Below are 12,500 nucleotides of genomic sequence, written 5' to 3'. Positions count from 1 at the left end.
TAACCATAAACATATTAGATTTTAATAACTGACATATACCAATATACAGTGCATCTTTGACTTATGGCGCAACCGACTTGTGGCGATTCGTTCTTATGGCACTTTTTCAATGCCGTTAGGCGCTTTACAGTGCCGTAAATTGGTGTATGCAGTTACAGCTTCTTTGACAGTACTAACGGCAATAATAGGCATCAAGTTTACAGCACTGTAACCTGGTGCAATATCGAGTTGGCGTGAGTGCCTGTAATGCGCCATTAAACGTGAAAAACTGCACTTACAGTGCTGTAACTCAATGCAACAAGTTATGGCGCCATAACTCAAGTTACGGCGCTATAACTTGAGTTACGGTGCTGTAAACTCAAGTTATGGCACTATAACTCGAGTTACGGTTCTATAAATCTCAAGTTACGGCACTATATACATAACTGGTTGCGGCTCTATAAACTCAAGTTACAGCGGCGTGAGCGCTCTTCATGCGCCATTGAAGGCAAAAAAAATGCGAAAAACCAACCTACGGCGAGGCGCTGGACACACATCCCATGCTGTAACTCAAGGACGCTCAACTGTTTAAAGATACATAAATCGCCCATTTTTGAAGATGGCATTGAGAAATGATCAATTCACAAAATTGCCAAGTTGTTGCAGCCCAAATGTGGCTTGCTTCCAATCGGACCAGCTTGTGTTTGCAGCTGCCATCTTGTAACAAGTTATATTAGTGAAGGTTCACAGATTTTTCTGTAGTATGTTTTTTTAAGAGAATTTTTACATTGGTTTTCCACCTGCCATATATAGAATAGTATATGATTATGCTGACATTCTGTCAATATTTTCAGGCATGCAACTGAGTGGACCACAAATCAACTGTCCACTACAGGTATTTCTTTCTCTTATTCATATTTTTTCCATTTTTCTGTGCCATTCCATATTTACGGGTCATTATTGAGTGAGATTGCCTGAGACAATTCAGGTTTTCTTTTTCTTTTTTTTATTAACCCAATGGCTTAAAAATTGTTTGTGTGAATATTTATTACGTTAAAACATTTTCTAACCCGCTTATAAACAAACGAGCTTCCAACCTACCACCACAAGGACATCAGCGAACAAAAAAAGACATTACAAAAAACAAGGATTTTTTTTTATTGTTGTAATCAACAAATACGAAACTGAGATGAATACATATGGAAAAACAAATCGAGTGGCCAAGACGACATATTTCGCGAGTAATCGGCAGAAAACATTTTAAAATAAATTTGACATTTTCATTTGGGTCCAACTTGCACAGACTGATATATAATGAAATTATTTGTGGACTTTTTTTTTGCTCTTAATTGGTTAAAGAATTCGTCATTGTGTCAGTAACAGTGTTGTTATAGTATAGGATGGCTGACATAGCCATTATTGGTTTTTAAACTGTTTTACAAATAGTTGGTTTTGATAACTGACATAAACCAATGAGTCTTTCAAATGTTTTACAAATACAGTAGATTTTGATAACTGACATAAACCAATAGAGTTTTTCAAATGTTTTACAAATACAGATTTTGATAACTGACATAAACCAACATTATTTTTAAACTGTTTTACAAATACATTTGGTTTTAATAACTGACATAAAACCAATAGTTTTTGAACTGTTTTACAAATACAGTTGATTTTGATAACTGACATAAACCAATATTATTTTTAAACTTTTATAAATACAGTTGGTTTTGATAACTGACATAAACCAATAGTTTTTAAACTGTTTTACAAATATTGTTGGTGTTCATATACTTTATTTATTGTTGTTATTATTATTATTATAACTATCATTAAGTTTTTTTTTTGCATTTTTAAATAAGCTGGTCTCGACCACCTGTCTATTCTAGAAAATGAAATCTACACTTCATTGAACTCCTATAACAATATATTCTATAATAAGCAATTTAAAAATATATAGTTCCCTTACAAATCAATGTGATTTCAAAGGGAAAATAAATAATAGATAATTTTTTTTTCACCAAAATTGGTCAAAACTGTTGTCTTGGCAAAACTTTATTCTTTAAATAAAAGATAATTCAATTTTGCTTAAAAGTATATTACAAATTTCAAAAACATTAATGTTGGAGGTTGGTCCAAAATAAGCATGAATATTTTCTCTTGGCAAATTTTTGTCTCATAAATATTCATGATTTCAAATTGCTCTGAAAATTGAATAAGTTGATTGTGTATGGTTGCTCAAACCCACATCAGGTTTTGAATTTCTTCATTAAAATTGCCAAGGAATAATACCACAACGAATTGAATTTTGCGCAATTTTTAGTATTTATATATTTATGAATGTCGAGTGAAATTTTGGCCTTGTCCGACCAAAAAATTTGTATCAGAATGAGAAGATAAGATGTACGGTGCGTCCTAGGCTTCCGCCGTAAGTTGAGGCCTGCTGTAAGTCGGGTTATCACCGTTAACGGCACTGTAACAGGACTCACAGCGAGGTAACTCGAGTTACGGCACCGTAAGTTGATACCAGTTCCTGACGTTAGCCTTACGGTGCCGTAACTTGATGCAACGTCAAGTTACGGCGCTATAAAACGACATACGATCGAATTGTCATAAGTCGTTGGCACCATAAGTCAAGGACACACAGTACAAACTTAAAGATATTAGATGCAGTCCGGTACAAATGAATATTATGTATGTGCATAATTCTTGTGTGTAGGCTATGGCATCTGTGTGTGTGTGTGTATGTGTGTGTATGACATTTTAATTTATTTTTATTGTTCTTAACTTCTCTGAATTAAGAGTATAAAAAATAATGTGAGTTTGGACCAACTCCAGACAACAGAAGTTTTGCCAAATGCATCCAACAGTATCAATCACAAAACACCACTGATACAAATTATGTTTGGCCAAAAAAAAAAATTGAAACAACTAGAAGCAATGAATAAATTAAAACAGCTCATGTAAAATGTTTTTTTTATCATAGCATAAGTTTTGTCAAGTATTTACGTTTTGCTACTCTGAGAATGTATGTACAAAAGTGGGTCACCGAGTTCGGTGGCCCACTAAGGTCATCAGTTGAGGGTCGTGTGACCTCGTCAGTTCGTGTGGTTGGAAAAGGTCGGGTCAGGTCATCTTATTTAAATATTTAGACTTCTAAATGTTACTGTAACATTTGAGAGGTTCAAATGGTCTACAATTTAAGAATTTTTATCCGGGTAAATTATTATGAATTTATCAGCAAATATATTCAGTATTCATTTGCCATATCAAGTGATGCCATCCCTCTTCGACGCACACAAGCTGAAACTGATAGACCTTTTTTTAAATTTATAAAATGATACAATATTCTGTTGAATTCTTTGTAGTGAAAATTTTTAAATGAAAAGTTTTCTTCCACATATTTAGAGTTAAAATTTCCAGAGTGCGTTTCAAATCTCTTCTATACAGGATATTGTACCTTTTACAGGTTTGTTATATTGCATTTAATGCACTTTTCTTGTACCATAATTACAAATGGGGCTTTCGATACAAACGTTCGAATTTGTACTTAATGGAACATTTTTTTGTTTACATTTTTTTTTTTTTTATAGAGGCAGCAAGTTCCCCACCTTGTAAATGCCTCTCTGTGCATGCGCACCAAGAACTTCTCTAATATGCCACAGAACTGGCATTCTATGTGTAAAGTGTTGTACTTTCCTTTCGTAGTTCACACACACACACACACACACACACCTATGCTGTCCAGATGCTACTGAATGGACAGCCACACTCACCAGTCTGTTTGAACACTCTCGGAAAGGTGTCCCTACCTTCACTGGGTGTCTACTACACAATTTTGAACTCCATTGTACCATGTCACTCCCATTTACACATACAGGCAGTCCCCCGGTTACGTCAGACTTGAGTTATGTCGTTCCGGTTACAGTGGTTGTTCCGACATTACGTCATCGTCTTCTGCCGCGATGGATGGAACAGTAAAAGTACATACAGCTACAATATACAGTCCAAATTTGGAGGTTTTTGGATGCACACTACATCCGAATGCAAGTGAAGTACTGTACAGTATACTGTATAGCTACACCCAGAGGACTAAAGGTAAGGTTTTCATCACTATTTCTCATCTTCCTACATTTTTCTTGCGACGTTCCGGGTTACATCATCTTCCGGGTCACAACCGGAACAGACCCCCGATGTAACCTGGGGACTGCCTGTACACACAACTATACCTATCAAAAGTTCACATCAGGTAGGACACCCTCTCTCATGCTGCTAGTTGAAACCAACCATCGCACAGCAGTAGACATTCGCTGACCAGGAGCTATGGTCAGACACTTCCTCACTGAGATCTTTCAGTTTGGGTCATAAATACCACTAAAAAAGGTAAGAAAGTAAGAAACTATGTTACAAGAAGACATAAATACCATTTCTTCTTCTTCTTCTTATATCACATGGGGCTCCTGGATCCACTAGCTTGAGATCTGTGCACTAGGATTGTTAATCCAGATTGTCCTAGGATGCTTGATGTCACTGTTGGTACCAATCCCTCCCAACTGATCTTTCTTGAAGTAGTGTGAATCAGCTATTTACAGAAATATACAGAGATAACACTAACTATTTACAGTTCAACTGAAGGGAAACGGGACTGAAAATGGGACTCAACAGTCACACTTTCACACACCGAGAAAATTCAGAAAAGGTTCAGTGATTCTACAGTACCTCTGAGAAAAGCTATACATGAAATTCACAGCCTTTTGTACTGTAAAATTTGAACTATGTTTCCTGGCTAGGTCACTCACTAACCAACGATGATGATTAGGGAAATCACTTGTTTTCCAGGATACATCTATCAATCCTGCTTTCTTCTTCTTATCCTTAGTCATGTAATGGAGGACTGGGCACTACTGAGTCTCGTATTTTTTAAACGTCCATCTACGAGGGTATAGGTGTACATCAGCAGAATCTCACTACTTCGTCTTCTTGACGACTTTCGCCTTCTTCTTGTTCGCCAAGAGTAGCCCGTTCTTGAGCAGTTTCTTATCCTTCAAGCAGAGACCTTTGTTCAACTTCTTATTGTTCAAGTGTAAACCGTTCTTCAAGAGCTTGTAGAGCAGGTTCTTCTTACCTTGCTTGTAGGCCTCCACATAACTCTTGAGAATCTTCTCCACCTTTGCTTTGTCTCTGAGCGCAGCTATGTGAGACTTCTTGACCTTCTTCAGTTTCTTGGGAGTTTTCTTAATGAGCTTTTTGGCGTTCTTTTTACTGTTCATCTTCCAGTCTGGATCCTCTTCCTTCTTTTTCTTCTGCAGTGTTGTCTTTTGTGATTTCTCTTTGTACTTTGCTTTCTTGGCTTTGACACCCAGCTTGGCGGTCTCCGGTGCCTTGCGTTTCCTATCGGCTTTCTGGGTAGTTTTTCTGGCATTGCCCTTGTCCTTTGTATCATTCTTCTTACTGGATTTGCTTGAAGTTGCAGCCTTTTTCTGACAGTGCTTGGAAGTCTTTGGACTTATCTTTTTGCCAGGGATTTTCTTACATGGGTCAGATGGCTTGGAACTGACCCGCTTGCCAAGACTGGTGGACTTTGAATGTATTTTATTCACAGAACTTTTGGGCGCCAGCTGTGAGACATCTTTGGGATTTTTGGATGTCATATCACTCGTCTTGCAGTTTTCCTCGGCAGCTGATTGTGTCTTATCCTTGTCTTCTTTGCAAAGCCTGCTCAGGCATGGTCTACTTGGACACTGTTTAACCTCTGTCTTCAAACACACACTGGAACTCTCGTTCAATGATGTGCAGAATTTCAGTTCAGGTACGCTACCTTTTCGAGGTCTTCCTCTGCTACTGTACTTTCTTACTCGCTCTTGTCGAAATTCCTTTCGCGGCCTTCCTCTTGTTCTTTTCTTACTTAAGACTGTGCTCGGTGTACTCGGAAGTTGAGGTGCCTCTTCGGCTGTGCTCAGTGTACTCGGAAGTTGAGGTGCCTCTTCTTTCCTTTCCACTATAGCTTTAGACGGCAGGTCGGCTAAGACTTTGCAGGCATCATTACACTGACTCATTGTCACTTTTTGAAGTCTCACCATTACCAAACTGGTTTTGTAAGAGTTGCAAACTTTGTTGGTGCTTGTGGTGGAGTCATTTAGTGGTTTATCACTTCCCTGAGCTGGCATTTTCTGTGTTGCGTCGTCCCTTCTGTCCTGAAAACTGTTCCCTGACACACTTAGCGTCCCACTCTCCTGATGAGAGTCTCTTCCATCACTGCTTTGTGATTTTGATGTGTCAGAGTGCTTAGCCTTGTCTTTTGTACCATCCTGATGCTTTTTGGGTATCTCACTCTGCTCTGTGAGATGCACAGTTTGATCTCGCTGGTTCTTCTCGTTTGATTTTCCATCATCCTTGCCTGACTTTGTACTAGTCTGTTCCTTTTTATCTTTCTCAGAAACATTATTTTCAACATGATTAGGACTATGTAGGTTCAGGGGTTTCTTCAGAGTTGTTTTCTTGTTCTTGATGGGTGATTGCTGTCTAATCTGTGTTTTGGCCTGGCAGAAAGATGATCTCCTGCCCTTGACGGTGACGACGTTGTCGTCTTTCTTGTGGTTGTTCCTCAGGGATTTCTTGATGTCGCGAATACGTTGCTTCCTGGCAATCTCTTGCAGCATCGCCTTCTCTCCCGAGAAGTAATCCAGTTCGCTGAAGATTTTGACGGTGCTTGGGCCAAAGGAGACTCTCTTCTTGATTTTCTTGACCGGAGACACCGGTTCGTTCTTCACTTTGCCGTTCGTCTTCACGTAGTCCAGGAGGGACCCCTTGTGAGCGAGGCTGATGCCGTTGCTGCCCTTCGTCGCGCCGTTGAGGCCGTTCTTCATGGCCGGGTGCTTGAGGGAGTGGTGATAGCCGTTGAAAAGGTAGCCTCCCGTGTAGTTGCAGATGATCGAGACGAGGGCTGCCTTGGCGTCCTCCCCGAGACTCTTCGTCACTGGCCCATTCTTCACAGTCCTTGACCTACCCCTCACGGAAGATAGTGCCTGAAATGTGAAGCCAAGCGTTAACGTACGTTTGCGTAGGAGCTGCGAAGAAGGATCGTCAGATCAAAACTATTACTATTACACACTGAGCACAATGGTGACAAACCTACAACTTTATTAGATTCCTGTAGCCAGAGGTTCAACAGACAGCACTTTCAGTAAAGTTTTGCAAATGTCAGCGCTTTTTGTTGAGAATGTGCGAATAATAACGTAATGGTTGTGGAGAGGGTTATAGCACAGAACACCACCTACCATCCCAAGTCCCCTACAACAAGGTTCTGTGTACACTTCATTGTTATCATTGTTATTTGCTAAAGAGGATGTTGCTCAGGCTAATAATAATAATAATAATAATAATAATAATAATAATAATAATAATAAATAGATTGATTACTGTAGACCTTAATAATAAAATCTAAAATTAGAGACATTGTATTAGATGAAACATTGTTTATTCTTGCAACCTGACACCTTTCTTCCACCCTGGCTGCAACCCACAGCAATCAACTCACCACCAGGTACAACTCTCACAATCCTATGGTGTGTCTAGAAGTGTATGGGAAAGTCTACAGTGAATTCAAGAGACCTATGTATGGTGATTCATAAAATTCATGAAGGGTGTATAGTGATTGCTGAAAAGTCTTTGCTGAAAAGTCTATGGTGAATGCAAAATGTCTATGGTGATTACTGACGTGATTATGGTGAATTCAGCAAGTCTGCAGTGATTATGGGCAAAGTATGGTGCATCAGAAAACGTCTGTGGTGATTCATGAAGAGTATGGTGAACTCAGAAAGCCTAAGGTGATTACTGGAAAAAGTCTGTGGTGATTATGGGCAAAGTATGGTGCATAGTAATGTATTCAAATGGTCTACAGTGACTACAAAAGTAGGTCTACTGTGAATAAAAGCTTAGGTCTACACGCACAGTTCTCCACCACACACAAAAATATCTGCAGATGAGGTCTTACAGTGAATACAAGGATAAATCTCCATTTGAAACAAGCAGAATTCTACAGTGAACGTAAAAATAGGCCTACAGTGAACACAAGAACAATTCTACGGCGAATACAAGTATAGGCCTACAGTGAATGTACACGAAGCCTACGGTGAATTCTAGAAAAAATATGACTTAATGCAAGAATTGTACACAGGTATGAGTCCACAGTGAATACTACAATGAAATAGCGGAAATCTACGGTGGATACTGTGGGATACAATGGGAATACAATGCACGCAATTAATTTAAAAAAATAATAATACAAAAAAAAAATGCAACACGCATCGTCATTGTGGTTACGTTCGGTCTATTTGTATCGCTGTTATGTACTGGATAATTGCTCTGTCTCAGTATGTCTATAAAAGCAATTAATAGAATTATGGACATTGAATTGAACGATTATGAATTCAAACAGGTTGAATTGGTCGTTAAATTGTTTAAAAAAACTGATAAGAAAAAATTCACAATGACGTCATGTCTATTCGACCTCGTGCGAGCTGCCTTTCAAGCTGTTAGACCGATGTTATAATTTCTTTGTTGTTTTAACGTCGTAAATCGCCATATTCGATCTCCATAACAAAGAATATAGACTTTGTGTAACAAGATTGAACCACATTCTTCGATATTATACAAAAAATATGACCGAAAACGCCTTCGAATATGATTGAGATTCGTCTAAATATTTCGTCAACTTTGGCAAGCGGCCAGACCTTCGGTGGGCGATACAGACTAAACGGGTCTAGCTGCCTTTTGTCGTTTCTTCACCTGTTTACAGGAAAAGCGACGAAAGGCGGGGTTTTGCCGGGGGGGCACGTGGATATCAAGAAGGGGCACGTGCCCCTCGGTTTTAAGGTCCTATTGGGGGTGAGGGAGGAGGAAGAAGGACCTGGTCAAAATTATTAGCAGGTCGCTGGTACGAGGTCACTGAACTGCTTGCTTGCTTCTTACTTTCGTTCCAACCTTTTTCTTTTTTCTCTCTTTCTCTCCGTAGCACATGACCCCCCCCGCCCCCCTTCCCCTACACAACCCCCAACCACCATTTCCATCTCATCCTCCAACTCCACAAGCTCCATCTCCCTCGCTACATCTCTCCCTCTCTCTCTCTCTCCATCTATTTCTCAGGCTTAAAGCGCCTTCTCTCTCCTCTACCGAGAGCGCCTATCACGGCACTCCCTCTCCCCCCCAGGGGAGGAGGGTAGTAGTAGTAGCAGCAGCAGTCCCCTATACAACCCTCCCACCACCTCTCTCTCTCTCCCTCGTCGTCCTCCACCACCCGCGCGAAAGGTGCTGTTGGAGGAAAAGCTGTCACTTCACTTCACACAAATAGACGCCCCTCCAGCGAAGGACGCCGCCGCCCACGCTCTCCCTCACCTTGCGTTTGGTAACCATCAGTGTTCCGAAGTCGGTAGGGCGCTCCATGAGACCTAGACGGCCATGGCGTCGGCGGGGAAGTCACAAAACACTCCGGAGGACGCTGCCGAGTGTGTGTGTGTCTCTGTGTTACTCCTTACACACCACTCTCTCTCTCTCTCTTTCTCTCTATCTCTATCTCTCACATACACACGCACACGCTCTCTCTCTCTCGGGTCGGCTCAGACCGGCTGGCGACGTCTGGCAATGACGCGGACGTCGTACATTCTGCCTCACGAATTGTCGTTCTTTCTTCAGAGTCGTCGCGCATTCAACGGATATTATTATTGTTTTGTCATTTTTTTTTCTTTGTTTTTTTTAGGGGATTTCACTACGTTTCTTGGAAAAGGAGTATGACGCGTTTTTACGTACGGTTCACGCTTATTATTATTATTATTATTATTAACACATACATAGGAGACAGTATATTATATGTATATTAACTTCATTTCAATCTATCCACTGTCTCCAATGTATAATAATGATAATAATATTAATGGCTAATCTGAACCCTCTACTAAGGTGGAACGCCCTTGAAGCGACTCCAGAGGCACGGCAGGCCTAGGGGAAGGGCACATGACGAAGGGGAAGGCTCTCTACTCAATAAATAAATGAATTAATTAAATTTAAAAAGTATGCTAGGAAGGACGCCTTCAGAATAAGTCAGGGTTCAGGACAGTGCTACGAGACGCCAGAGAATATATTATTATTATTATTATTATTAATATATCATTATTATTATTATTATTATTATTATTCGTATTATTATTATTATTCACTGACTTGAAATTGAAGCTTCCGAAGAATATTAAGGCGTCCATCAGGAAGAAGTAAAGGGAAATACGGAAAGAAGAGGTCCCACTTAATAAAAAAAAATTAACAAATAAATAAAAACTTAATCAAACCCAAGGAGAATAGTATAGGGTAGCAATGCATTGCCTGCACCCACGGTGAGACCTGGGACACGCAGGCATTGGCTCCTGGTGGCTACCCAGATAGATACACTATTGAGTCCCCCATAGTTCATTGAGATCGTGGCGTCACGTTGCCACTGAGTGAGGTTTGAATCTGGGACACTAGAAATGCTGGTATATGTTTCGAGTATTTTTGAGTTTGTATCGTGCTGTTGATATATCAAGGTGAATGTCGGTCTGAGCATCTTTTTCTTGGTTTCGCGAAGCTTAAACGCAGATCTCGTTGCTTTTTTATACATTTTTATCTATGTATTAGTTGATTTCTTTTCTTTTTTAATAAGTAGGGTATCTTCTCTCTCTCTGTTTCCCTATACCTCCTCTTACTTCTTCGTAATGAACACCTTATATTCTTTGGAAGCTTGAATTTCAAGTCAGTGGCCCCTATGGTGGGCTTGTACCTTGTGAATAGGTTTCAACTTCTGAATAACAATAATAATAATATAATTAGTAAGATCTATATTGCTGTACATTGGAAAATAGAACTATAAAAATGAGTCTTTTATAAAATGACTGATATTCCATGATATGTAGGCGAAACAATGATAAGAGGGAGATAGATATGTTCTGGAAATACCCTACAAACAGCCCCTGGGAGACTAGTGTGTTATTTTACACACAGATGAAATAGGTATATGAATGTAAGAATGTTGTTGTCAATTTCATGGACCTACAAGAGTAGGTACATTAACTGTTGTCTAATAATTCTTTTGTTTTTGGGCAATGATATGGACCTAGCTTTGCAAAGTTCTTCTGTAGTATGATTTATTTTGATCACGCATACTGGCAGATTAAACATATGAATACTTTATTTAGCTCAGTTGAGGCTAAACATGCTTTTAAAGTGTGCTTATATGTAGGGACTATAATTGGAACCAAGGTTTTCATAGGAATAATATTTCTGAAAGTGATGAGAAGTTGGGACCACACTGTACATTGCAATGTGACCCAGAAATTTGAAAAAAAAATTTATCCCACAGAAGTCTGCGTGTCAACGGTTTGTAGTTCGCTTTGAGATAAAGAGGTTTCCTCCTTTTCCTGTCTACCATTCTTCTCTTGCAAAGACAATAGGCAACCAGGGCTGGTTGCAATTGTAGGAAGGGGTTGCATTGCAACACCTTAGGAGGCAAGATTGCTTGGTTATTTGGCCTTCACCACCAAGGTGCCCTAGGGGTCGTGCAGTATATGTGCTCTGTATGCTTGTGGGTTGTGTCCTATTTCACTTGTCAAGTCTCTCTCTCTCTCTCTCTCTCTCTCTCTCTCTCTCTCTCTCTCTGAGGAAGTAGGAATGAAAGTGTGAGCTGCTCAATAGGTGTTCAAGGCGATACGTGAAGTTATCCGGAACTGAGTGACGGAAGGAAATCTTGTGTGAATATATGCGAATCTGATGGGTTAATGTAACTTTGAATATGGAAGCACTCCAGTGTCGATGGAGTGAGTATTTTTAAATCTTGTCGAAAGCGCTCGACGAGGTGACTCGTGCATCAAATCAAGTGCGTTTGTGTATATAGTCTGTTGGTTAAGGTCTAGACGGGGCTTTAAAAATGTTAGAAAATAGAAGGCGAGTTAATAGAATTACAATTCAGTTCTTTAGCAGCTGAAGTGTGGCTGACCATTGTGTGTAAGGTATATCTGGATGAGGAAAAGTTCCTAAGGATTGGAAGTTAGCAGGGCTACTGAAAAGGCAGTGAGATTGGTTGGTGACTGCAGGCTGTATGTAGTAGCTACCTACTACTAGTGTTACTTGGTGATAGTGAAGAGAAAGAGCTGGGACTAACGAAAGCGGAGGAGAAAGCAAGTGAATGTTGAGTTGGTTAGCCAACACTCCTTTATGGAATAAATGTCTGGATGTTGAATCCAAAAGAATGTAGAATGATTTAAGCTGCTGAGGTAAATTGTCTGAGCCTTTTATATGTAGAATAACAGAAGATGAAAACTGAAAAAGTGTTGAAGAACGAGAATGGAGACAGGCTATATATACAGGAAGTGTCTGGTTTGGTGCAGTTTCTCTGCAAAGATCATAGACTGACGGCACACACACACACACACAACACACACACACACACACACACACACACACACATATATATATATATATATATATATATATATATATAT

The 12,500-nt window shown here is 39.7% G+C and overlaps 2 protein-coding genes across 3 annotated transcripts in view; both read right to left on the bottom strand.

Annotated features, from left to right (window-relative positions):
• LOC135204630 (osteoclast-stimulating factor 1-like) overlaps positions 1 to 12,500 on the bottom strand; it is a 258,090-nt gene that overhangs the window by 45,267 nt on the left and 200,323 nt on the right. The window lies entirely within an intron of this gene.
• On the bottom strand, positions 1,119 to 9,592 carry LOC135204852 (triadin-like). 2 transcript variants are annotated; one of them, XM_064235060.1, is made up of 2 exons: positions 9,373 to 9,592; positions 1,119 to 7,004 (listed from the first exon to the last, which is right to left on the bottom strand). In XM_064235060.1, exons 1-2 carry the CDS (start codon positions 9,418 to 9,420, stop codon positions 4,947 to 4,949), a joined length of 2,106 nt encoding a protein of 701 aa, XP_064091130.1. In that variant the 5' UTR covers positions 9,421 to 9,592; the 3' UTR covers positions 1,119 to 4,946. The 2 variants fall into 2 exon arrangements, with proteins under 2 accessions (XP_064091130.1, XP_064091131.1); XM_064235061.1 differs by lacking the exon at positions 9,373 to 9,592 and adding an exon at positions 8,767 to 8,941.

This window comes from Macrobrachium nipponense, chromosome 47 (assembly GCF_015104395.2).
Source record: "Macrobrachium nipponense isolate FS-2020 chromosome 47, ASM1510439v2, whole genome shotgun sequence".
NCBI classification, from domain to species: domain Eukaryota; kingdom Metazoa; phylum Arthropoda; class Malacostraca; order Decapoda; family Palaemonidae; genus Macrobrachium; species Macrobrachium nipponense.
This window is presented reverse-complemented; position numbering and strand designations above follow the sequence as displayed.

Bases quoted from the DNA above. Each gene is read 5' to 3' on its own strand.
- LOC135204852 (XM_064235060.1), bottom strand. From the start codon at position 9,420: ATGGAGCGCCCTACCGACTTCGGAACACTGATGGTTACCAAACGCAAG. The intron at 7,005-9,372 runs GTGAGGGAGAGC...TTCACATTTCAG, and splicing joins TGATGGTTACCAAACGCAAG to GCACTATCTTCCGTGAGGGG.